The sequence below is a fragment of the Peromyscus leucopus genome, chromosome 5, assembly GCF_004664715.2.
Source record: "Peromyscus leucopus breed LL Stock chromosome 5, UCI_PerLeu_2.1, whole genome shotgun sequence".
In the NCBI taxonomy this organism is placed as follows: domain Eukaryota; kingdom Metazoa; phylum Chordata; class Mammalia; order Rodentia; family Cricetidae; genus Peromyscus; species Peromyscus leucopus.
Genome location: NC_051067.1, coordinates 5,307,641 through 5,332,215, shown reverse-complemented (window position 1 = coordinate 5,332,215; position 24,575 = coordinate 5,307,641). Strand labels below are relative to the sequence as shown.

At 44.2% G+C, this 24,575-nt stretch overlaps 1 protein-coding gene across 1 annotated transcript in view; it reads right to left on the bottom strand.

Moving 5' to 3' along the window:
* Slc28a3 (solute carrier family 28 member 3) overlaps positions 1 to 24,575 on the bottom strand; it is a 56,069-nt gene that overhangs the window by 9,718 nt on the left and 21,776 nt on the right. Inside the window, exons 2-14 of the mRNA XM_028863845.2 lie at positions 24,475 to 24,564; positions 20,032 to 20,117; positions 17,778 to 17,869; positions 15,968 to 16,157; positions 13,668 to 13,812; positions 11,105 to 11,218; positions 10,312 to 10,389; positions 9,655 to 9,735; positions 8,121 to 8,201; positions 6,187 to 6,312; positions 3,285 to 3,415; positions 1,422 to 1,590; positions 392 to 589 (exon numbers count right to left, since the gene is read on the bottom strand). Coding sequence (XP_028719678.1) covers positions 392 to 589; positions 1,422 to 1,590; positions 3,285 to 3,415; positions 6,187 to 6,312; positions 8,121 to 8,201; positions 9,655 to 9,735; positions 10,312 to 10,389; positions 11,105 to 11,218; positions 13,668 to 13,812; positions 15,968 to 16,157; positions 17,778 to 17,869; positions 20,032 to 20,117; positions 24,475 to 24,564 — 1,581 coding nt within the window. The remainder of the gene's footprint in view (positions 1 to 391; positions 590 to 1,421; positions 1,591 to 3,284; positions 3,416 to 6,186; positions 6,313 to 8,120; positions 8,202 to 9,654; positions 9,736 to 10,311; positions 10,390 to 11,104; positions 11,219 to 13,667; positions 13,813 to 15,967; positions 16,158 to 17,777; positions 17,870 to 20,031; positions 20,118 to 24,474; positions 24,565 to 24,575) is intronic.

The following is a 24,575-nucleotide window of genomic DNA, read 5'->3' as shown; positions in this document are numbered from 1 at the left end:
TAAGTTGCCTACCTTGGGTGTTGTGTTACCATATCACAAAGGTGACTAGAGAGGCCATTGGTGCCCTGGTGTTACCTTAGTACCCGCCACTCTGAGCATAGAGGGCACTGGATAAATCTGGGCACCAATGCCAGTCCCAGCTCATATGACCCTGGGTTTGTGTTTATAGTCTTTAATTCCCTCCCTCTTCTCCCCCCTCCCTCTGTCCCTCCTTCCCTCTCTTCCTTTCTCCACACAAATATCACATGGTCAAGATAACGTGACTGCAAATTATGCTGTGCTCAATATAAGCTCTACAAGATCAAGGTTTTGGACTGTTCTCTTCTATCACTCAAGTTTCCGACAGACAGAGGAACAAATCACAATGCATTTGTGTGATAATTATACATACCGACATATATTGCTGCACGCCATTTACAAATTTGGGTCCAGCTGCTTTTCTCAAATTGATCCATTTTGAGAGGTAGTCATAAGCCACAAATTCATTGAAGAATGTCTTGTAACCTATGAGTTTGGCGACCATAAAACTGTCTTGCCAGTCGACTCCCATCATGAAGGAAAAGGGCATGAAGATGTAGGAACAAATGAACTGCAGAGACAGAGGTGTTGACATGGATTAAACAGCACTTTGCCTATAATTCTGCCACCCACCCCCTTAGTGACTGGGGTGTTCCTGCCTCTTCTGGGCACAAGGAACCCCTTACATTCAGCTGCCCATCTTTATATATCAGGAGCATGTGGGTAGTCTTCAACAAAACAGGTGCCAAGGCTTGATTCTCATGTAGTGGCATCAATGGGCACATGACCCTTAAAAATCAGTGTCTTTCTTATATTGCATTAGTTCTCTGTGGAATCAATTAATTTGAGAGAGTATTTGTTTAAAGACGGTCAGCTCCTCAGTTCCCCTTCCATTTTGAATGTGCCTTTTTCTCTTCTCTGTCTTACATGTGACCCTCACCTGATACAATCCCTCGACTGTGGATTCTCAGCTTTCAGAAAGTTAGACAATCCTTTTTTCTTTATAAACTTCCCAATCAAGTGTCCTGTCATAGCATAGAAAGCACACTAAGCAGGAATTGGGTTAGAACTGGGTCGTTAGAAACAGCATGTATTCTTGGGAAGAGGTCAGCAGAGAATGAATGACTGCTCTGGGGAAAGAGGGTGACAGAAGACAGCGCAGGGCGGGATGATGGGGGTGACCGACGTGTGCCTATAGTGTATGAGGGAGTACAACATGGTTGGTTAGGAAAGGCTGCTACACTTTCATGACTTGTTTCCTGGGCCTAGGTCTCATTCTGTAGCCCACACTTGGCAATCCCTGTCTTGGCCTCCTAAGTGATGGGATTAAAGACATGAGCTATCATACCTGGTTCCTAAACTTAAGCAAAGATAGTCAGAAACAAAACACGACAGAATCATACCTCAAAACTCAACTGTGGGTAGTCGAACATGTTTCCAAACCAGGACAGAGCCGAGTTCACAAAAGACAATAAGGCCAGGAAGGCGATGAGATTCACAGCAATGTTTGCTACCAGGGGAATGGACGAGGATGCACCCTGTGTTGCCGCCTCCAGGAAATTTCTTGAATCACTTCATCAAAAAATGGGAATTCCAGAATTACCACAGAGTATCTCTGGATGGATACTTCAGCACAGCAATGGCCCAATCTTGGTTGCTGGGTAAGAGGTGAACCCTTAGACACATGCCTTCTTCGTCAGAGTACTAAGTCACTTACAGCCTCAAAATCATCATGGGGCTTAGAATTGTTGATTCTCAGTGGTGGGGATGTGGGACTCCACTCTACTTCATGCACACTAAGTATACATACCCATTCCCACCCCTAATCCAATAGTGCTTTTTAAATTGGGGGCATTTATAATTAAAAAAAAAACAAGAAGTGACAAAATTGTATAAGTTTAAAAACTATTTATCAAAAATAGCACCAGGGAATATTTATAAAATCTCCTGGCTCGGCTGGGCAGTGGTGGCGCACGCCTTTAATCCCAGCACTTGGGAGGCAGAGCCAGGCGGATCTCTGTGAGTTTGAGGCCAACCTGGTCTCAACCTATAGAGATTGTTTCAGGACGGCCAAGGCTACATGAAGAAACCTTGTCTTAAGCCCCTCTCCCCAAAAAGATTGAATCTCTCTGTGGGCTCGTCTCTGACTTCCCATTTACCCCTATAATCTCAGAAGCCTACCCCTAAATCTATTCATCCCTCCATTTTCTTTATCACTCACCTACATGGCTGTATCCTTACATAACATACCTTATGTAATATACTAAGCAAATCTTCATGGTCTGGCTCTAAGTAGAACCTTCAGGATGCTATTCTTTATCCCAGTTATTTAGACCAAAAGTGTTTCCTATTTTGGTGTTTGAGATAGTTGTGTTATCCATAACAAGGAGTCTTGTAGAAGGAGGGTAAGGCTTAAAATCTAACTATATTAACTGATATCTCATATATACACCTAGTACACACGACTTGAGAGTAATTAAATATTTATTATTTGCTATTATTTTTCGTGTGAGCATGATGTGTATGGCCGAGGTCATAGGACAACTCTGTGGAGTTACTTCTCTCCCTCCACTCTGGGGACCAAACGCAGGTCTCCAGGTTTGTACAGGGAGTGGCTTTACCTGCCGAGCCCTCCTGCAAAGCCCTATACACTATCTGAAATAACCCATGCCGAAAACAGAGCTGGGCGGCATGGATTTTCCACTGGTGCCATCGTGACAGAACTCGCGATTTCAGGTTTCTGGGTTAGGGATGCCCACCCTTTATTTAATCCCTTTGACAGGTTCTTTTCATACTTCTGGTTATGACTATTTCCATGTGAGTAAGGGATGAAGCTCAGACACGCGCTGGTTAAGTTACGTGAAGTGTGAGATACTTATAAATATCTTCGCTCCTGCGGTTCCTCTGCCACTTTGTATTTCTTTTTTCATAGAGCAGAGGAAAATGAAGCGGCTTTTTTATTCCACAAGGGACCTTGGAAACAGTCACCTGTGACTTCCCAACAGTGTTAGAGCAGGGCTCAGGGAACACTGGGTGTATTTGCTCGGAATCACCTTTATCACGGGCACTTAAGAAGCAGATGTTTGAAAAGGCTCTCCTGAGTATGGAAAGAGTTTGTTTTGTTCCTTAAACTCTAAGAAGTCATTGTGAAATTAAATGTAATACCATTCTGATGCCAAGATTGGCTGTGCTTTCTTGCTATTATCAAAGTCGATTTTGGCATCCCTAGCCTGTACAATTATTAATTAGGTGACATGTCGACTTACCCACTTTCAATTTTCATGGCATTCTTGAGGGTCACTTTGGGTTTTTCTGTTTCAGGCCAAAAGAGTTTGGCCACAGCCAGGGATGCCGGCGCCGACATGACCGAGGCGGTTAGCAAGTGTGTGGCTGACACCTGTGGTGGAGAGGAAGAGGCTGATCTCGGGCCAGAGAACAGTGTTTCCTAGGAGGTCTGGAAGAACAGCCGCTCCCAGTGTGCCCAGTCCTACTGGGAGCAGAGGACAAGACAGGAATTCATGTCACCTGACACCTCCTTGGGAAAAGCACGAAACTTAAATCTGATTATTTGAGATGAGAACTAATCCTGCATTGTAAGAATTTTCAAAGACTTCTCAACTCCTCTGCTGTCGCTGAACATTCAGCTGGCTCTACAGTCCATATTCTGTCACATTCCCAGTTCAGATGGGGGTGTGCGAGGCAGAAGGACATGGAGAAAGGACAGAGATGGACAGTGCCTACTCTTCCTGCCTCTTCTCTCTTTACACCATTAACTCATCCTCTCTCCCTTTGTTGTGTGAAGTATTTCTCCTTTCCTCATTGCATGTCTAGTCCCTTCTCACCTACTCCACACTGGAATTGTTCTGGATTTTCTCCCCTTCGGCGAGGGCTCATCTTGGTTGTCAACTTGACTTGTGGCGGTTTGAAAGAAAATGGTACCCAAAGGGAGAGGCACTATTAGGGGGCATGGCCTTGTTGGAGGAAGTGTGGCCTTATTGGAGGAAGTGTGTCACTGTGGAGGCAGGTTTGAGGTTTTATATATGCTCAAGTTACTGCCCAGTGTCTCAGACCACTTCCTGTTGCCTACAAGATGTAGGACTCTCAGCTACTTCTCCAGCACCATGTCTGCCCACACACGACCATGTCCCACCATGATGATAATGGACTAAACCTCTGAAAACGTAAGCCACCCCAATGAAATGTTTTTCCTCTATAAGAGTTGTCACTGCCGTGGTGTCTCTTTACAGCAATAGAAACCCTAACCAAGATACTACATCTAGCATAAACTAAAACCCAGGCCTCAGGCCACTCCTGTGAGTGATTTTCTTGATCAGATTATTTGAAGCAGAATGATTCACACTAACTGTGGACCTCACTTGCAGCCCAGGTGAAAGGACATGGAAGCCAGCTTGGCTTTTTGCCTGCCTGCTCTCACTCTCAATGGCGAGTCCATCTATCTGTTTGCTGTGGCATTCTTCCACTGGTATTACAACCCACTTCATCTGGCTTCCAGTGTAAACAGAAAGGCCAGCTGCTTGCCAGGAATCCTCTGCGTCTTCAGGACCAGGTTGGGACAGCTGAGACAGCTGGCTCATGGACTGAACAACTGCTGTGCTCAGGGCCTCTTTAGTGTAAGACGGCCATTGTTGAACTGCCTGGACCATATCCTACAGGCCAGTCTAACAGATCATATCTACATATGTACACACACACACACACACACACACACACACACACACTTCATTCTGTCAGCTCGGTTCCTTTAGAGAATCCTGACTATATTTTCAGAGTCCCAGAAACAGTGTCTCCCCCACTCCCATTACCATTACACCTAGCTCATTGATGAAGACAGCGCTCCTACCTACAGCAGGGGAGGGTGGACCATTTGTGAACTTCATAGATTGCTTATTCTCATAGCAGCCCATGATTTTTTCCCCTTTTCCTACTCCGGGGTTCTCTCAGGTCTTTCTGAAGATCTGGTATGAAGTTCACATATCTTCTAAGAAATCCTGATGCCCACTGCATTGCTAATTTCCCTGCTAGGCTCTCTATCAATGTGGGGCCTCAGCATGTGCCAGTCTTAAAAAGTGGCCACCAGCTCTCAGAATTCAAGTTTGCCAAAAAATATTGATGACTAGGTCTCATTCCAAGAAATTCTTCTTTAATTACTCATGGGTGTGTGCCAGAAAATTAGGAACTTTAATAAATTTCCAGGGACCCTAATGAATCAAGGTTTAAGAACACTGCTCTGCATAAGAAGCCCTTTCTTTCCAAAGGGTCAGGTAAATATATTTGGCTTTGATGGTCAAACTATTCAACCACACAAAACAAAAGAATAGGAGAATCTCATTTTCGACAAAGGCTTCTAGAAAAATCTAGCAGGATCTATATTTGGCTCATGGGATATAATTTGCTTACCCTTCGTTTAGACCAGGGTTCTTACAACTTCCTAATGCTGTGACCCTTTAATACAGTTCCTCATGTTGTGGTGACCCCCAATCATAAAATTATTTTCAATGCTACTTCATAACTGTAATTTTGCTACTGTTAGGAATTGTAGTGTAAACATCTGTGTTTTCCAATGGTCTTAGGTGACCCCTGTGAGAGGATCTTTCACTTCCCCAAAGGGGTCATGACCCACAGGTTGAGAATCGCTGGTTTGGACTGTCTTTGTTGATGTCAATAATGGGTATTGTTATTTCCCCCCAGATTGAAATTTTTAGGCAAATAACCTTGTCATATACTATCACTTTGTGCCGGGCAGTGGTGGCGCACGCCTTTAATCCCAGCACTTGGGAGGTAGAGCCAGGTGGATCTCTGTGAGTTCGAGGCCAGCCTGGTCTACAGAGTGAGATCCAGGACAGGCACCAAAACTACACAGAGAAACCCTGTCTCGAAAAACCAAATAAAATAAAAATAAAATGCTATCACCCTGTTGTGGTCAGGTACAATTGTAGGAGGGTGGCAGGAGTACAACAGCAAAGCCCCCGGTCTCCTTGGGGTCACTGTGTTCAAATGCCAGGGCAACAGTGGCTTCTTTTGTCATGCTAACAAGGGGGATGCTTTCTTGGTGTCATTTTCCAACAGCAACAAGAAAGAAAAGGAAACAATAAATAAAAAGTGGGAGATCGAATTTACTTCAGTTAGTTATATACCAAACATTCTTACCCCAAAAGAGATGTAGGCACCCAATACGCTTCCAGCGATCGTAGCAAAGCCAGCTGTCATAATGGCATGGAGTTCTGACCTGGTGACATGTGGTAAATATGGCTGGACCAGTAGTGGAGACTCTGTCTGGAAACGAATGTTAAATGTTAGCTTTCAGATGTTTAATGTTGTATTCCCTATTGCAGTTGTTAGACTCTTAGATCGTCTCCAGTGTCACCAAGAGCTCTGGAAATGCAAGTCCTCCAGCTGGAGTCAGAAACGCTAAGGTTGCTCCCCCCTCCCAGCCCAAGTCTGTCCTTTGACAGCTTTCCAGGTGATTCCTGAAGATTGGCCAAGTAATTCTACCTAGTAGTCTCCTTATAGACTGGGGATTTCCAAACCACTGTAATTTTCCGTCTTCCAGGTTGATCTTGACAGAATCAAACATGTTTTGTGGAAATAGAGACCATTATGGAAAAAAAGAATAGCATCAGGTACCTATAGGCCCCTTCATAACTAAGACTTTGACAGGCCAGGTGTAGTGGAGCAGGCATGAATCTCATTACAGAGGCAGGCAGCCTGCAACGCTGGGCTCTCCATCAATAACAGCAGTACTTCGGGCATATTAACTATTAAAGTGAGCGCCACAGACACATGCGTCCTGTTTTACAATTTTCTGCTCATTATTTCTAATTGTTCTGTGAGATTGAATGTGTTGGGTCTCAATTTACAGACTACATGGGAGCCCAGTGTGTGAGACCCTTTACCCCACAGGTACTAGCCATCATCTCAAGACTGCACCTTAATTAGTCCTGAGAGATTTTATGACTATAATTATTATAATTGCAGCTCCCAGGGAAGGAAGCATTTTACCACCACACACACTAAAGACGGCTTCAGGCTGGTGAGCCAGCCTTACCCAGAAGGCTCAGCCTGCCTTGAGCAGTTGCAAGCCTGGGATTTGGGACTATGTATTTTCTCTGGCATGGTTTTTGCTTCAAGTCCACTTTCTTTGGGCAGTGTTGCTGGCAGCATTGTGGGATTTCATTTTCCCTGAAGCTATGTATCTGGAGCGGTGCAGCTCAGTGGCATTCCTAATCTCTCCATTCCTTATGGTTGCTCCAGTGTTGAAGGATTACAGTTCTTTGTTTTAATGAGCTTCAGGCAAAGGGGTATTTATTCATCTGATGGATTAGGAAAGTGAGAATCATAGCCTTAAAGTTTATCTTTGGGCCGGGCGGTGGTGGTGCATGCCTTTAATCCCAGCACTCAGGAGGCAGAGCCAGGCGGAACTCTGTGATTTCGAGGCCAGCCTGGTCTCCAAAGCGAGTTCCAGGAAAGGCGCAAAGCTACACAGAGAATCCCTGTCTCGAAAAACAAAAACAAAAACAAACAAACAAAAAAAGTTTATCTTTGATGAGAAGAAAAAACCCTGAAAGCATTTTCTGCAGGCTCAGCAATGGTGGATGGCTGAACGTGTCATGGATGAGGCTGATTTACGTGTCAATAAGACTGTTGGTGGCAGCTTTTCTCTGTCCTCTTCACTGCCACAAGCATTGTAGGAAGGACCTGAGGGTCCCTATTTACTATCTACAGCTCAGACAGTGAAATCCATCTGAGGTGAACAGCTACTACCCTCTGCAGACTTGACCAAAGGCCTCAATGGATAAAAGATTTGTGGAGAATGTGTACACGAGAAGCCCTATGATTTGATAAAAATAATGGTGTTGTCTCTCTGAGCTTCCATATCCCTTCCTCTTTCTACACACACACACACACACACACACACACACACACACACACACACACACACGATACTAAGGATTTCTTATTTTATACTCTTCACTCTACGATAAAGAGGTGATGCATCCATGGGCATCTTTATCTGCTTTGGAAAGAGAGCATCCCTATCAGTAACTGCTTTGCTTTGCTTAGTTTTTGTTATTACAACTTACCTGCCCAACAAATATGTTGCCAGCAGCAACTACAGACTCAATGGGAGATGACCCCATAGTGACAAGCATTAACCATCCAACCTAAAAAGAAGAAAAGGACAAAGTTAGCAAAGAACTATTTATATAGCAAAGACTTAACAGTCGGCTAAAAATTGAATCTGCGTTAAAGTCACTGGGCTCTTTAACGACTAATGGTGGGTTAGTGATGGGCTAAACGTGTGGAACTCCTCCAGCCACAGAGCCAATCAACCACGCCTTCCCACTCTAAATCTGCACTACTGTATCTAGTTTTGATCACTATAGAAATGGGTTTCTGTAGATCAAGTAAAAGTAATGAATAAATAATTGCTACCATTGACAGAAACTTTTTCTGTGGTCCAGGAATGACTATAAGCAGCAGACCTGAGTAACCCATCTATTCCTGGCTCCTTGGAGCGGATGCTGTCGTTCCCTCTATTGCAGAAGAGGGGACAAAGGCTCGGGGCAGGTACTCAAGGCCAGCCCACAGGAAATACTAAGATGGGTGTGGCTGAAGATGTTTTCCCTTCTTAATTCAAATGAGCACATTTTTGGGGTTCCTCTTTTGTGATGGCTTCATAAGATAGTTAGATCTAGAGAGGCCTCCAAATGTCTACACATGAAATGTCTGGTACACAGCCACAGTGTTATTAGGAAGTGGTGGCTTTTAAGGGGTGGGACCTAAGGGGAGGCCAGAAGCTGTTGGAAGGCACCCTTGGAGAGATCTGGGGATTCAGTCGTTCTCCCTCTATTTTGCTTTCTAGGCATGAGGCCAGCATTTTGCTCCACCTGACACTCCTTTACCTTTTATTTATGTGTGTGTATGTTTTGTGTGGCTGTAGGCCACATGTGTGCAGATGCCTACAGAGGCCAGAAGAGGAGGTCAGTGGAGCTGATTGTGAGCCCTGGTTGTGAGTGATGGGAGCTGAACTCAGGCAGAGCAGAAAGTGTTTTTATCAACTGTGCTCCCTCTCTAGCTCCCTTGTGTGCTGATAAAGATGAGGACTCAATTGTTGGGGCACAAGAATACGACTAACTTGCTTAAAAGAATTCTATGCTTATAAAACTCTTTCCAGAGCAAAAGCAACTTCTTTTTGTTTCTATTTCTGTACCATCTGCAAGGCCTGGAGGACCTCTGGTAGCCCAGTGGGAAGCCCTGACTATGACAAGGAGAAGTAATGCTGCTTCCCTGGCAGGCATCTGCCCTCTGTCCCCTCGCTGCAGAAGTAACTTTTATGGATTCATGGAGATATCCAGTGAGTTGCAAGTCAAAGTCCCTTTGAAGGTTCCTGAGGTAAAATTCTTGATATGGACACATGAAGGATTATGGGCTGGGACTTAAGAACTTAGAAGGTGGTAGAGGAGAGTCTTTGTAGAAAGAATGGGATATATGTAAATGCCCGAATAACATGTGTTAGGACTTTGACTGAACTAACTCTACATCAGCCAAGTGTACCCCAGCAAAGTCTGAGTTCAAGAGAGAGAGGTCATTTTCAACAGCCCTGCACCCCAGTACCTTTCTGATGATCCATTGCATCAGCCCCACATAGTAGAGCACAGACATCACGGTGCTGAAGAAAACCACGATTGGCAGGACCTGTGGGTGGGATGGGGCACAGACGTGGCCACTGGTCAATGCAAAAAGTACCACGAGTTTCCTACTAAGCATACATACATACAAACAAAACACTCATACCCACTAAATAAAATAAATAAAGAAAAAAGATGAGATGAAGTAATTAAAATGGGATGCCCATAACAGAAGTAATGGCTCCCTTCTCGGACCCTGCCCTACCTCGCCCTTCCCCCACAATCCATAGCTAATTGGCCAGAGGCAAGATGCCAGAAAAGGGGCTGGAGAGATGGCTCAGAGGTTAAGAGCATTGACTGGACTGTTCTTCCAGAGGTCCTGAGTTCAATTCCCAGCACCACATGATGGCTCACAGCCATCACAACCAAAAGAGATTTGGTGCCCTCTTCTGGCCTGCAAGCAGACAGAATGCTGTATATGTAATAAATAAAATAAATCTTAAAAAAAGAAGATGCCCAAAAAATTTGTGCAAGACCTAAGTTAGAAAAATCTATTAATAATACCCCTAAAAACACATTTTGTCTCAGCATTAGTGTTCTTTTTATTTTAATAAACAGGCAGAGAAAAGGTGTCTGGAGTTACCTTAAATGCGAAGAAGTGGTCTGTATACTTCTCACCGAAGACAAACATAGCTCCAGTATCAGTGTACCCCAGGAAAGTCTGAGTCCAAGAGAGAGTGAAGTCATTACAAACCATGAACCAGTACTACGAGCCACAGACGAACCTGAGGCCCTGCAGAGGATGGATGGGCCAGCACACTCATTAAGCAGACTTGGGAAGTCAATATTCTCAGCATTGATGCTCTAGTGCGTGCTATGAATTCCTTCTTTTGAATCATCCCTACATGTAGACTTCCTGCCATTTCTGACACTTAGTCTGACTTGCATGGACTGTGGTCATCAGCTCCAATAAGCCATGGGTGCTGTACCAGGGGGACTCTAGTTACCACTGGATGCAGAGAAAGGCTCTTTCTCTATTTTGGGGAACTGTCTCAGAAGTTTGGCACCCCTTGGGGGATGATGGGGCGGTAGGGATCAGGGTGTGGTCAATGGATGACACAGGAGGAGGCAGCAGCAGGCTCAATCAACTACACAGGTGAACGTGTGATACAAGCAGCAGCCTAACCTGTGTTATGGAATTGTAATTAGGGCACAATATTACAGATGAATTACCTACTTAAAATAGTCCTGAGGGCCACACTTCCCAAACGTTAAAAGCACAAGTACAAGTGTTTTTTGTTTGATTGTTTTTTTTTTTTTTTTTGACAAAGTCTCATGAGGCTCAGGTTGGCTTCTCACTTGCCTTGTAGCAAAGGCTGGTTTTGAACTCCTGACCTCCTGTTCCAGATCACTCAGCTCTCTTTTGAACTGCTCACCTGAACTTGTTTTCCCAGGAAATCAAAAGTAATAAATCCAGGCTTAGTCCTTAGAATTAAGAGCCCAAGAAGAAACTGTAATCCAATTCCCCAAAAGACAGGCCTCCAGTAAACCTGTGGAGAAAGATGGAGACCGTTAAATATCATGCTAACTTCAACATTGTGATGAGGCTTATATGAACAACCAAAATTGGGCATACAGAGCTTTCAGAAATGGCAGCAGACACATTTTGGTCGTAGTTATCTTATTAGGAAGTTAATGGTGACCTCAACATAGATGTCCAAGAGGCCACTGTTCCCTTAGGAACATTCTCATGTGTGACATGTGGCTGGGGAGGCCAAGCAGCCAGGAGCAGAGAATTGTTTTCCAATTGACTAAATTTTGCTCTTTGACAATTTCATACATGTATATAATCACGCCGATTACTCTCACTCCCTAGCCTTGCCTGTCTCTCTCCCAGCCCTGTCTATCCTGCTCATCCTTACAAATCTCTTTCTCACATTCCTATTTGCTTTGTTTCATAACTCACTCAGTTTAAACAGGGTTGTCTGTGTGACCATGAATTTGGAGCAATCCATGGGGTCTGGTGGGTTCAGCAGTGGGTGGCACAACTGAAGACAATGACCTCACCTCTCCCAGAATTTATCAATAGCCTATAGCAATGGGACTAATGATTTTAATCATAAATATGACACACATAGAACTATCTGGGAAGAGTCTCAATGAAGGATTGTTCAGATTAGGTTGACCTATTGCTGTATTTATTAGGGATTATCTTTATTATATTAATTGAAGTGGGAAGATATGCCTACTGTGGATGGCACCATTCCATACACAGTCTCTTCTGAGTAAGGATGGAGAAGGGAGCTGAGCTCAGGCATGAATGCATTGATTTATTGCTCTCTGCTCTTGACTGTGAATAATATGACTAGCTGCTTCATGAAGTTCCAGCCACTTTAATTTTCCCACAGTGATGGATTATAACCTGGAATTGTGAACAAAATAAACCTTTTCTTTCTGAAGTTGATTTTGTTGGGGTACTTGTCAAAGCAACAAGAAATGAAACTAAGACAGGCCCCACAGAAGTAAATTCAATGCAGTGGTTGTGTTGTGTCCAGGATGGCATTTCAAAGCCCTTCTGTCTTTCTCTGGATCATCCATTCTTCTTGCACCCTTTTCCACAGTGTTCTCTGAGCCTCAGAGGGATGTTATAGAGGTCTTATTTAGAGCTGGGTACTCAGCCATCACTCATTCTTAGCACCATGGGCAGCTGCAAGTCTGCATTCACCCACCACTCACTACAAAGAGAGACCTCAGAGAATATTTAGATAGAGACATTCTGTAATATATATCAGGGCTGTATCCACTCTTTATAAACCTTGGTGCAAAATCTGAAAAAGTATGTAATTATGAAGTCCTGATAAATGACTTGGGCACAGAGAATCGTCTCTGAGACACCTGGTCAAATTGTAAATGTTACATGTACAACTATTTCTCCATTTGGAAAATGGAAAGGTAGAAATTGATTTTTCTGTGTTCAAAGCTTGTTTATCTGACAATTTATAAGTGAATTAGATGAAATTTGACCCGAGTAAGGGACTCTTGTTCCATAATAAAGGAAGCAATGACCTCTAATGCAGACCTAGGATGACAGAGGAAATGGACTGTCATATACATTTATCTCGTAGCAGAAACGAGTGACCTAAAAACTTGGGATTGATGGCACAGAGAATGGAGATATTCATTTGAGCAGGGCAAATAATTTTCCTTGTATTAGGTCAACTTGTTCTCTGATTAATGTTTTTTCCGTGGGTCATCCTTTTAGCCAGAAAGGACTTCTACAGCTTGTCGTCGTGATTTGCAGGCAAAAGATTTTAGTCCCAGAATTCATACCCATTTCATGGGCTGAAGGCTGATATATATATATATATATATATGGAAGAGGAGTGAGAATTGGATACAACAGGGGAAGAGTGTATCAGGACAAATTTTGAGAATGAAAAAGCCCAAATCATAAACAGAATTTTCATAAAATACAGGATTGAATTTTATGAGAGACATAGCTCAGTTGCTGGAAGACTTAGTTAGCATGCGCAAAGCCTTAGGTTCAATCCCCAGTCCCCTATAAACTGGGCATTATGGCACCTGCTTTGAATTCCAATACTGAGGAAGCAGGAGGATCAGAAGTTCAAGGTCATCCTTAAGAGAGTTTGAGGCGTCTCGAAAAACCAAAAAAAAAAAAAAAAAAAAAAAGAGAGAGAGTTTGAGGCTAGCCTGGGATATACAAGTTCCCATCTCAAAACTAAAAAGTACAGGACTGAGTATAAAATGGGTCAAAGGGCATGAGTTTTCCTGTGTGTTTGACAGGAAAGGAACCTGAGTGGACATAAGGAGTATTTTACTTGTATAACTGGAAATTACTAGAAATAAAACAGTCAGACAAGCACCCTTGCCACCTTAAGGACTCACATGGGGGGGGGGGATGTTCATAGTTAGGTTCTTTCCCATTCATTATTTTGGAGTCTCATGCATCCCCTCTTCCCATGACCAGTTTGTACTTACTCTGGTTGGATGTTTGGAAAATAGAAATAACAGCACAATGTACATTATGAGTCCACCAAAGGATACCAGATGCTGTTTGCCCAATTTGGCAGTGTCGAGGATCAACCAGAAAATAACCGCCAGGATCAATGAGCTCCACATCACCCTGCGAGAATGGAAGGAAGGAGCTGCTGTCCTTTATTGTGACAACTTGAGCAACATGAGGAGGCTTACACTAACAAATGAAAACTGACGGTGAGATAACACACTCCAGACCGGAAGCTGTGCTTTCAGTCCGCTGTGGCTATAGTCACATGCGCCCCTCTTACCTTCCAGCGCAGACCCTCATAAGTTCAAAGATGAGCATCAGAGAGGAGAATGGCTGTTTGTACAGGAGTGTCTGGTCTCTGTTTAAAGGTCTTTGAGAGACATGTTAGTCTCCCTCTGTCCTTTTTGGGATGGGTATTGCCTTCCTTCCTTCATGAGAGAACATGTTTTCTGTATTTGGGGGACCTCGGCAGAGCTCAATCAGACTGTGCATCCTGTCTTCCCTCATGAGAGTCTGGTGGACATGACAGGTGACTCATGACTCTGAAGGCAATGAGGAGTGTATGGCGAATGCACTGTCCTGGTGAACTAGATGAAGGTGGGTGAAGTGTCCAGGGTGGCCCACGGGGTTCTAAATGGAGAGAACCAGCCCTGTGAACTGCCCAGCAGGGCCATCTCTAAGGAGGGGAGAGAACCAGCCCTGTGAACTGCCCAGCAGGGCCATCTCTAAGGAGGGGAGAGAACCAGCCCTGTGAACTGTCCAGCAGGGCCATCTCTAAGGAGAGGAGATCCCATGGCAAAAAGTCAAAGAAAAGCCCTGGGGGTCATTGTGAAATGTGGGTCCCTTTAAGGGGGAGTTAGGTCCCGAGGAGCCAGCCCCATTCCTAGAGCAGGAAGCCCCTCCCTAAGTCAGAGCTATCCATGTCCTCATCTTGGCACTGGCTGTGAGGCAAGCCTAGAATCAGGACATGGGGAGAGGGAAAAGATGGGGGTTTGCCTGAGTCTTCTCTAGCCAGGGATGGAAGGAACATCTCAAACTGAAATCTTTACATTTTGGTACAACATAGAAGATAGATATTTCCCACTAAAAAAAATGGGATGGGGGAAATAAAAATGTCATAATTTTAGTACATAGCTGACACAGAAACTTGTGTGCTAGACCTTCAGCATCAAGTGGATTTTAGAGATCTAGGTTTTTTTGTTTGCTTTTGATTTTTTTGATACAGGGTTTCCCTGTGTAGATATGACTGTCCTGGAACTCACTTTGTAGATCAGGCTGGCCTTGAACTCAGAGATCTGCCTGCCTCTGCTGGGATTAAAGGTGTATGCCAACACTGCCCAGCAAGATCTAGTTTTTAAGAAGCAAAAGACATAGAAATAAATGAGAGGAATTGAAATCCTAATCTAAAAATTACTGAATTCAATATCCAATAAACAAATGCAAATAATGGGATACCAGTTGGTCCAACTTAATATATAAAAATACTGTGTATCTTCATTGTGCATTGAAAACACACACACACACACACACACACACACGCACACACACAAAACCCCAAGTTATCATCTCATCTTGGTCTTCATTTCCTGTTTGAAAACTATGGGTAAATAAACTAATAATAATAATAAATAATAAGTGGAATAAAGCATATTCAAGATTGAATCTAATCTATGATTTCTATTTTGTAGAAGAATTTAACAATATTATGCATAATTATACAAAAGGGAAAAGGTTAGAAAAAAATGCAAGCTCACATTGTCATCAGTCTTTACTGTTTTGTACTTATAAACCAATCTAAAATCAGCACTGAAACCAGACGGCATTGTGCAGCTGTTCTCTGACCTGGGGCAAGACAGACATTACTGATTGATCATGATCTCATTCTACTGACAAGGTGGAAAGAGAGCTCACGCCATCCCTGTGTGACTAGAACATTGCATTGTCCTATGTTCTTGGCTAATTCTTAATATGTAGATACCTAGGTGTCTCTCTAATACAGACATGAAGATAAGCAGATTGTCTTTGGACATTTACCATTGAACCAAGGGGCTTGGTAGCACACTTGAATAACTTCCCCATAATCCATTATCTCAGCCTGGTCTTCATTTCTTGCTTGTCAAATTTCTTGCTTGCTGTAACTGATTGCCTAGCATCAGTTATTTCTAGCATCAATATCCCATAAATGAGGATAGAATTTTAGAACATGTTTTTGGAAGAGTATTGGAGAGAGCCAACATACCTCCACTGCAGTAGGAGAAAAAGTGGTATTTACCATTTCAACCAGAACCAATGTCTGTCGAGAAGCCTTCTGCCTGGAGACAAGAACTCTTCAATTCGCTGCTCATATTTGGCCATCAGATGATCCCAGATAACAAAGAAGATGGTAACCACGGTGATAACAAAAAGAGGAAGGGCTCTGTGGAAGTTCAGTACACAGGCTGCAATCAACAAAGCCAGGAAACCTGTCCAGGAGGCAAATCCAGACGGTGAGTTTACCAAACCAGTGATCCTGGGCTTCCCACCTGGGTCCTTCCCCTGAGCAAGGGGAGGCTTAAGTATCTACTGAATACAGCGTGCTTTAGTGTGGATACAGACTTTTTAGCTGAGACCTTTGCTTTTCTTTCAAGCAAGTCCCTAGGATTTCACCATGTTGGAGAAAGGACGCTGTTTTTGTTTTTGTTTTCCTCTTACAGCACCTTCTTAGTTTTTGAATCCTGACACTTAGTCACTACTGCTGCATTTAAAGAACAGGTTACAGGATAAGAATACCAGGTGTGGTAATGCACACCTTTAATCCCAGCACTTGGGAGACAGAGATAGGTGGATCTCTCTGAGTGCAAGGCCAGCCTGGTCTACATAATAAGTTCCAGGACTCCAAGGGTTATACAGTGAGACCTTGCCTCAAAAAAATAAAATAAAGTTTCTTATCCTAAAAAGTCAGCAAACAACGGCCCACAGGTTAAGTCTGACTTGCTCCTAGGGAGGTGGCAAGATCAGTGGCATTTGCTGTGTGTACTTGTACCCTCCAATCAAGCAGTATTGCTCCACAGCTGTGCCTTTCTACTCACATATTATCTGCGGCTGAAGGTCCAATATGGCCAGACCTAAAAAGGCTCTCTGCCCTGCCAGAGGGAAGATGGCTAACCTTTGCTATTCCTGTTCCAGCTGTTTGAACACCAACACAACTCTTGGCTTTGGAGGTGTAGCATTCTTTACAAATGCCTATGGGCTTAGTGTGAAGGTTCACATTTTATAGACAAAGTTTTTTTTACAATGAGCTTTGAAGACTTTTGTTTTGGGAAGACAAAAATCAGGGTACATTCTCATGTGCCTGTAGGATAAATGCCCTGGGTCTTACTTTGTATTCACTCCTACAATTACTTTTTGTTCTTGTTTAACCTGGTGTTCATTGCAAAGTCTGCCAGTTGCCCAGGTATTCTGGATTTGCATTAGCCAATGCACTTCCTCAAAAGCATGTCACAATAACAAGGGCTCTGTGAGTCCCAGGAATAAGGTAGTACTATGGTTTGAATGTATCTCCCCAAAGTCTGTGTGTTGGAAACTTGATCCCCACATTAATATAGTGATAGTAGCAGAGGTGGGGCTTTGAGGAGGTAATTGGAATTGGATGGATCCTAAGGGTGGAGCCTCCATGATGTTACTAGTGGCTTTAAAAAGAGCAATAGAGACATGGGTCAATATGTGTTATCCCATGCTGCAAGGCCCCCTCCATGTTACAATGGAATAGAAGGCCCTCACCAGTGCTGGCACCATAATCCCGGACTGTGTTCCAGAACCTGAAGAACTCTGTGATTGAGCCTACAGTATTCAATTACAGCAAAGAAAATGGACTAAGACAGTAGGAGACTCAAAAACAAAATTTCTGGCTGCCTTCATGAACAAGGCAGGCAATCGATCTGTGTAGGCACTCCCTCCTGGGGCTTGTCGATCGACTTCACCACTTCTCTGGATAAGTCTGTGAGGTCCAGCAGAAGGAGTGATTTCTTTCTTTACACAGAAAGCTAACACTTAAAAGATCCCAAGAAAAGACAACAACATTCCCACAGCTCTTTGGTATTTACCAGTCAATAAAATGCCCCCAATGATGCGCCGAAGAATGATTCTGTGCTTTCTACAAATCTCACAAATCATATCATACTTTCTTTCCAAACACCTGCAACATAAAAGCAAAAGACCCACAGAGTAAACACCCAAACACAAGATATCTGGCATTTGAAGCCTGGGCTAGGCTTTGTAAACAACACAAACAGGTTTCTGGCCGGGCGGTGGTGGCGCACGCCTTTAATCCCAGCACTCGGGAGGCAGAGGCAGGCGGATCTCCGTGAGTTTGAGGCCAGCCTGGGCTACCAAATGAGTTCCAGGAAAGGCGCAAAGGTACACAGAGAAACCCTGTCTCGAAAAACCAAAAAAAAAAAAAAAAAACAGGTTTCTGAAGCCATGTCTCAAAGATGAAATGGAACATTTGTCTTTGACAGACACTGGCCATAAGGTGGATTAACGACTGAATGAGTGTGCCAAGCTCTGAGGGAGAGAACAGAATGGGGATGGATAACTGTTATATACCACCAGGTATACAACCAATTAACCAAAGGAAGGGCAGGGCTTCTGACTAGAAGACACACAATGACACTATCACTGTGGGAAATGTTCATGGTTAGGAGTGTATGTGAAAACGTATGCTGAGATTCCGAAATACCACTCTAGAAGATGTTAGGTGAATTGAAGTTTCGGGGTCTAGTTCAGGAAAAGCCAATAATGCGTTATCCCCTCAGTGGAGGAGATAGTGTTTTGTTTGTTTTTAAAGTAGCAACAGTACAGAGCCACTTTAAATAGACCCTCTGTCCGCTGCACATTGACTTTACCAGATCTTTTAAAAGCAGAGAATGTGTGTAATTCATTGCAGCCATCGACCCTGTGAAGCAAAGTCACTGGCGTAGACACCAGCTTCATTCGGCTGTCTAGGATGAAATTCTCAACCCACTGGTGATTGCTTCAGTGCCGTGAAAACTGGTGAAACCCGAGGACACGTGACTCCTCAAGAGACTTTTGCAGGCCCCTGGATCAGAGCTTCATGAAGTAAATGAAGGATGAAACTTGACAAATGTCCTTGACAGTGTACATATATCAAGATCTCTCAGCCTCAATTCTAAGTGGTGTGAGACACATTATTCTGAGGCATAAGAATAACAGTTCTTCTGGAGCTGGAGATGCGCTGTGGTGAGGAGTGCACACTACTCCTGAGGAGGACCTGGGGATTCCCAGCACCCAAACAGTGGCTCACAACCATCTATAGTGCCAGATCCAGGGGATCCAATGGCCTCTTCTGGCCTCCACTGGCACCAGGTACATACATAGTACATGCAGGTAAAACACACATACACTAAAAATAGAGAAATCTTTAAAAAGTTCTTTAGCAATTTATACAAAATTTTACATAGGAATTTAGAAAATGGACCCATGTAATATGACGCAGTATCAGCCTGAAGTTCTGGACTGTTTGCTCTCAAGTGGACTGACCTTGGGTAGGTCACTTCTTCAAGTTTCATTATGCTAACCCAAAACCAAGATAATAATACTGCCTCAACCAGGTACGGTGGCTCACACCCATAACCCTAGCATTGGAGAGCAGGCAAGAGGGATGGTAAGGGCAAATTCAAGGTCACACCCGATGTCTCTCCTGTCTTAGGAGATTATAAAAACTTGAACCAATGCAAGGCTACAAGATAAGAAAGGCAACAGTTTAATTTTTGTCACTGTGTTTCTTTGTTTCATGTGTGTATTTGGACACCTGTGTGCACAGAACAGATGGGGAAATCTGACAATGCTCAGCAACTGGTTCTCTCTTTCCAGCAGGTAGGTCCTGGGGGTTACCTGGTGGTTGCCGCCAGGGCACCAGGCTTGGCAGCAGGTACCTTTACCACCAGCCATTGCCCCGGACTAGTTCCCTGAGATTTAATGTAGGCTTTGAGAAATCAATTGCTATTGATTGCTATGGAGAAGAAGAATTGACTCTTTATGTAGGGATTGGAGCCATTAGTTAGTAATTTATACCTTTAATGAGAAGACTGTCCTGGGTGAATGTAAAAATAAATACTGGTTCCTAGAGCAACATCTTTTCAAACTGACCACATCTATCACCCCCAAAAGCCATTAATTTTTTCCAAGTTGTGCTGGATGGGTGAGGCTCGAGGTGGTGACAATTTCTAATGAGGCATAGTAAAATTTAATTTAGAAGAGAATAAAGCAAAATGACAAAACATGGAATAAAACACACAGCGGGTAGATGTGGTGATATCCCTGGCTTAAGAACGGTACCCTTTTTGATGCTCATCTTGGTCATCATCCTCCACGTCTTCTTTGTTTCCTAGAGACTCCTGCTCAATCGTGATCTTCCTGTCACCCTGGAGATCAAACATTGGAGAGAAAGAATAATGAGAATCTGGGCACCATGGACTCTGGATTCCTTTGCTCAGCATTCAAACAAAGAATGTTCAACAATCCTTTTAAAATTATTATACAGGAAATGGCTCCCCTCATCTACTGCATGGGCATTTTTTCCCTTTTATAATCACAAGAAATTCAGGATCACATTTACTTCCTCTTCCCTCCCAGAGGAGCCTCTGGTACCCACCCCCCATCACCACCTTTTTCATTTTTTAAAAGCGAACATGTTTGCATTTCTGATCTTGTTCTCGTTTCTGCTGTAATCATTCGACACCAGACACCAGCTCTGGTTTTGGAAAGGGCCAAAGGAAGCTAACAACGAAGGCTGTGTAATTCTCCCTCTACACTGAACCAGCTCATTTCCAGAGTACTGAAACCAAACCAAGGCTTGGCTTGCAGATGTGAACACCTGCCTCCTCCTTTAAGAGACTCCCCTCAGGACTCACGAAGGCATTGCCCTTGCCCTAGTGACTTAAATGTAACATGCACCTGAGCCACTTTCCGTGAACAGTTTTTCTGGGAACAGTATGAGCTTTCTCCAAATATCCACGACCTATCTATCCTTTCCCCAGAATAGCTCCCTCTGTCCATCCCACAATAAGTCTTCAGGTGCCGGGGAGCGTTCAGGTGTGGATCGGCTCCGGCCGCGCACTGGCAGATGTGATGCTTCTGCTCCCTGCTGCTCACAGAGTGGCCTTTATCCTCTGCACTTACAACACAGAGCCAGACACACTTGTGACCAGAAAGGCGCCACAGGTCACACAGCACGCCGAGGACTCTCCCTGCTTCTGCCTCCTGTCAGCTTTGTCTCTGGAGTGCTCCTCAAGAACTAGGAAGGCCTGGGCCACAGGAAGAGTCCAGCCAACCTCCAGATGCTGCAGTCAGCCATTTATGTCCTCTTTTAAAAACAGACTTACCTATGTTTATTTTATGTGTATCAATGTTCTGCCCATAAGTGTATGCACCACATACGTGTAGTGCCCGCAGAGGCCAAAAGAGAGTGTCAGAGCCAGGCGGTAATGGCGCACGTGAGAGGCAGAGCCAGGTGGATCTCTGTGAGTTCGAGGCCAGCCTGGTCTACAGGGTGAGATCCAGGAAAGGCACCAAAACTACACAGAGAAACCCTGTCTCGAAAAACCAAAAGATAAATAAATAAATAAATAAATAAATAAATAAATAAATAAATAAATAAAAAAGAAGGTGTCAATCCTATGGGGCTGCAGTTACAGATGGTTGTGAGCTGCCCTGTGGGTGCTGGAGGTGGCAGCCAGGTCCTCAGAAGAGCACCCAGTGCTCTTAACTGCTGAGCCATCTCTCTAGTCCCTTATCCATTTATTCCTACCTGACATCTAGCTTGGCCAACTTTAGTAAATATTTGATTTAAATGGTTATGATGTTCTGTTGTCAACGTGTCCCAAGCTGCTTGCCACCTATGGGACACTTCTGTTTAATTTACCATGGACACCAAATTTATCCTGAACCTCCATCATCACAGTGGGTTCAATCTATTCCAAACCTCCATCATCACGGTGGGTTCAATCTATCCTGAGCCTCCATCATCACGGGTTCAATCTATTCCGAACCTCCATCATCACGGGTTCAATCTATCCTGAGCCTCCATCATCACAGGTTCAATCTATTCCAAACCTCCATCATCACAGGTTCAATCTATCCTGAGCCTCCATAATCACGGGTTCAATCTATCCTGAACCTCCATCATCACGGGTTCAATCTATCCTGAACCTCCATCATCACAGGTTCAATCTATTCCGAACCTCCATCATCACGGGTTCAATCTATCCTGAACCTCCATCATCACGGGTTCAATCTATCCTGAGCCTCCATAATCACGGGTTCAATCTATCCTGAGCCTCCATCATCACAGGTTCAATCTATCCTGAGTCTCCATAATCACGGGTTCAATCTATCCTGAGCCTCCATCATCACAGGTTCAATCTATCCTGAGCCTCCATCATCACAGGTTCAATCTATCCTGAACCTCCATCATCACGGGTTCAATCTATCCTGAACCTCCATCATCACAGGTTCAATCTATCCTGAACCTCCATCATCACAGTGGGTTCAATCTATTCTGAACCTCCATCATCACGGGTTCAATCTATCCTGAGCCTCCATCATCACGGGTTATCTCCCACTTCCCATCACTGCTGGAATTTGTGTTTCTTCCTGCCACCATCTGCTCACACCCGCTCCCTGACGGGTCCACTGTGTGTACAGATGTGTGCACACCTACCCAGTGGCTTCCTTTAACTTCACCCAATGCTTGTTGCCACCAAACCAGCTGCTACTCAGCCTGTGCATTCCTGCTTATAGTTATGAAATATGGAAGTTTTGCTCTGTTCTTGTGTGAAACAACGAAAAAATAGACTTTTTAGAGCAATTGCAGCTTCACAGAGAAGTAAGCTGTAAATATGGAGACTTCCATAGATCCTCACACAGTCCTTTCCTCTGCGAACAGCCCGCACCAGAGAGGTCCATTTGTTACCACAGATGAACCTGCTGCACTGGTGACCACGCAGTCCCATAGTTTACCGTCAGGGTTGTCATGTCTATTATCGTTTGTCAATTGACTACATCTGGAGACTCAAGTGGCGGGTATACCTATGAGGGTTTTTCCTTAATTAAATCTTTTGAAGTGAGAAGACCCACATTTAATCTGGCCACACCTTCTGCTGGCAGCCTTTGTAAAGGACATGGGAGAAGGAAGCTTTTGCTGTTTGCCTGCTTGCTCTCTCTCTCTCTCTCTCTCTCAAGTCTGTTCCTTCACTGACATTAGAGCCTCCTTCTTTAGGATTCCAGTGTGTAGTGGAGACCAGCTGAGACCTCCAACCTCATGGACTGAACAACTACTGGATTCTGGGACCTTCCATTGTTAGCCATTGTTGGACTAGCTGGACCACAGCATGTAAGCCACTCTAATACCCCCCCACATGCACACACATTTTATATATATATATATATATATATACACACACACACACATTTTGTAAGTTTTTTTCCTGTAGAGAACCCTGGCTTATACAAGGGTCATTTCTGGAGCACTCAATCTATGGATAAATGGTTAACAGTGGATCTTCGCTGTTGTAGTGTACAGGATGGTTTCAGTGCCCTAAAATTCCTGCCGCTCACCCTCACCTTCTCCCTAATCCCTGGAAACCAATATCTCTTCACTCCTCTATGGTTTTTCCTTTACCAGGATGATGTTACTGGGGTGTCGTGGGGTGTCCCCATTGTAAACTGGCTTCTCTCACTGTGATATGCATGGACAGCCCTTCTAGTTCTTCTCAGCCCTTCATCATTTGTTTCTAGTGTTGAAAAACATCGCATTATCTGGACAAACCACCATTGATCAGTTTTACTGACGGGTATCTGGGCTGCTTCCAAGGTTTGCCAATTATGAATAACAAAAGCTGCTGTAAGCATCTGTGTGGTGGTTTTCATGTGGACTAGCTTGTTTGCTGGGGACACTTGGTGACATTGACACTGTATGGAATGAGAAAAGTGGTAAGTAAGAGGGAGTGTGATCCCAGTATCCACATGCACAAGAGTCTGTTTGCCTAAACATAGGCTACGTTCCAAGACATACCAAGACTCTCCCCTCGGGTAAAATGACAACTTTCGTCATTTTGCTGCAACAATTTTTCCCAGTTTTTGGTACTCAGGACTAGTTTTCAATGGACGATCTACATGAGTAACTACTCACTTTCCTGCCCTCCCCCCCCCCCCCCCCCCCCCCCCCCCCGCAACTAAAGAAATTCTACCTAAATCTAATTACACAGAGTTCCTTGCCAGATGTGGTGTCCATACCTGTCATCCCATACTTGGGATGCTGAAGCCCGAGGATCAGGAGTTCAAGGTCACCCTCTGTGGCATATTGAGCTTGAAGCTAGCTTGGGTCACTTGAGACCCTCTCCTCCCCTCCCCGCCAAAAAAATTAAAAACAAAACAACAATAGTAAAATGAAAACAATAAACAAAGGCTGTGTAAACTGAAGTCCTGTAAGGGACTCTCGGGCTCGATGGAACCGAGCCACCCCCCCACCCCTTCACCCCCACCCCCCGAGTAGCCGGGCTACAAGGGTGCTCATCCATGCTGGCCTATGCCTGGGCTTTTGGCCTTGGGCTGGTTTCCCTTTTGGGGAACTCTGAGGCTGTCTGTAAAGGCGAAGTCTTGTTGTTAGGATATGTGTGCTTCCTAGCTGACTGCCTTAGACACACTAACCACATTTCCTTCACAGGCGGCAGAGGATCGCCATAGCAACAGTTCCTTCCCCATCCTCCACACCTGTCCTACCTGCTTGGTGTTTCCTCCTTCCCCACTCTGCACAACTCTGCTCCTGACTGTGCCGTTTCCTGGTGTCTCCTGCCCTTCGAAGTCTTCGTCCTAAGAAAAAA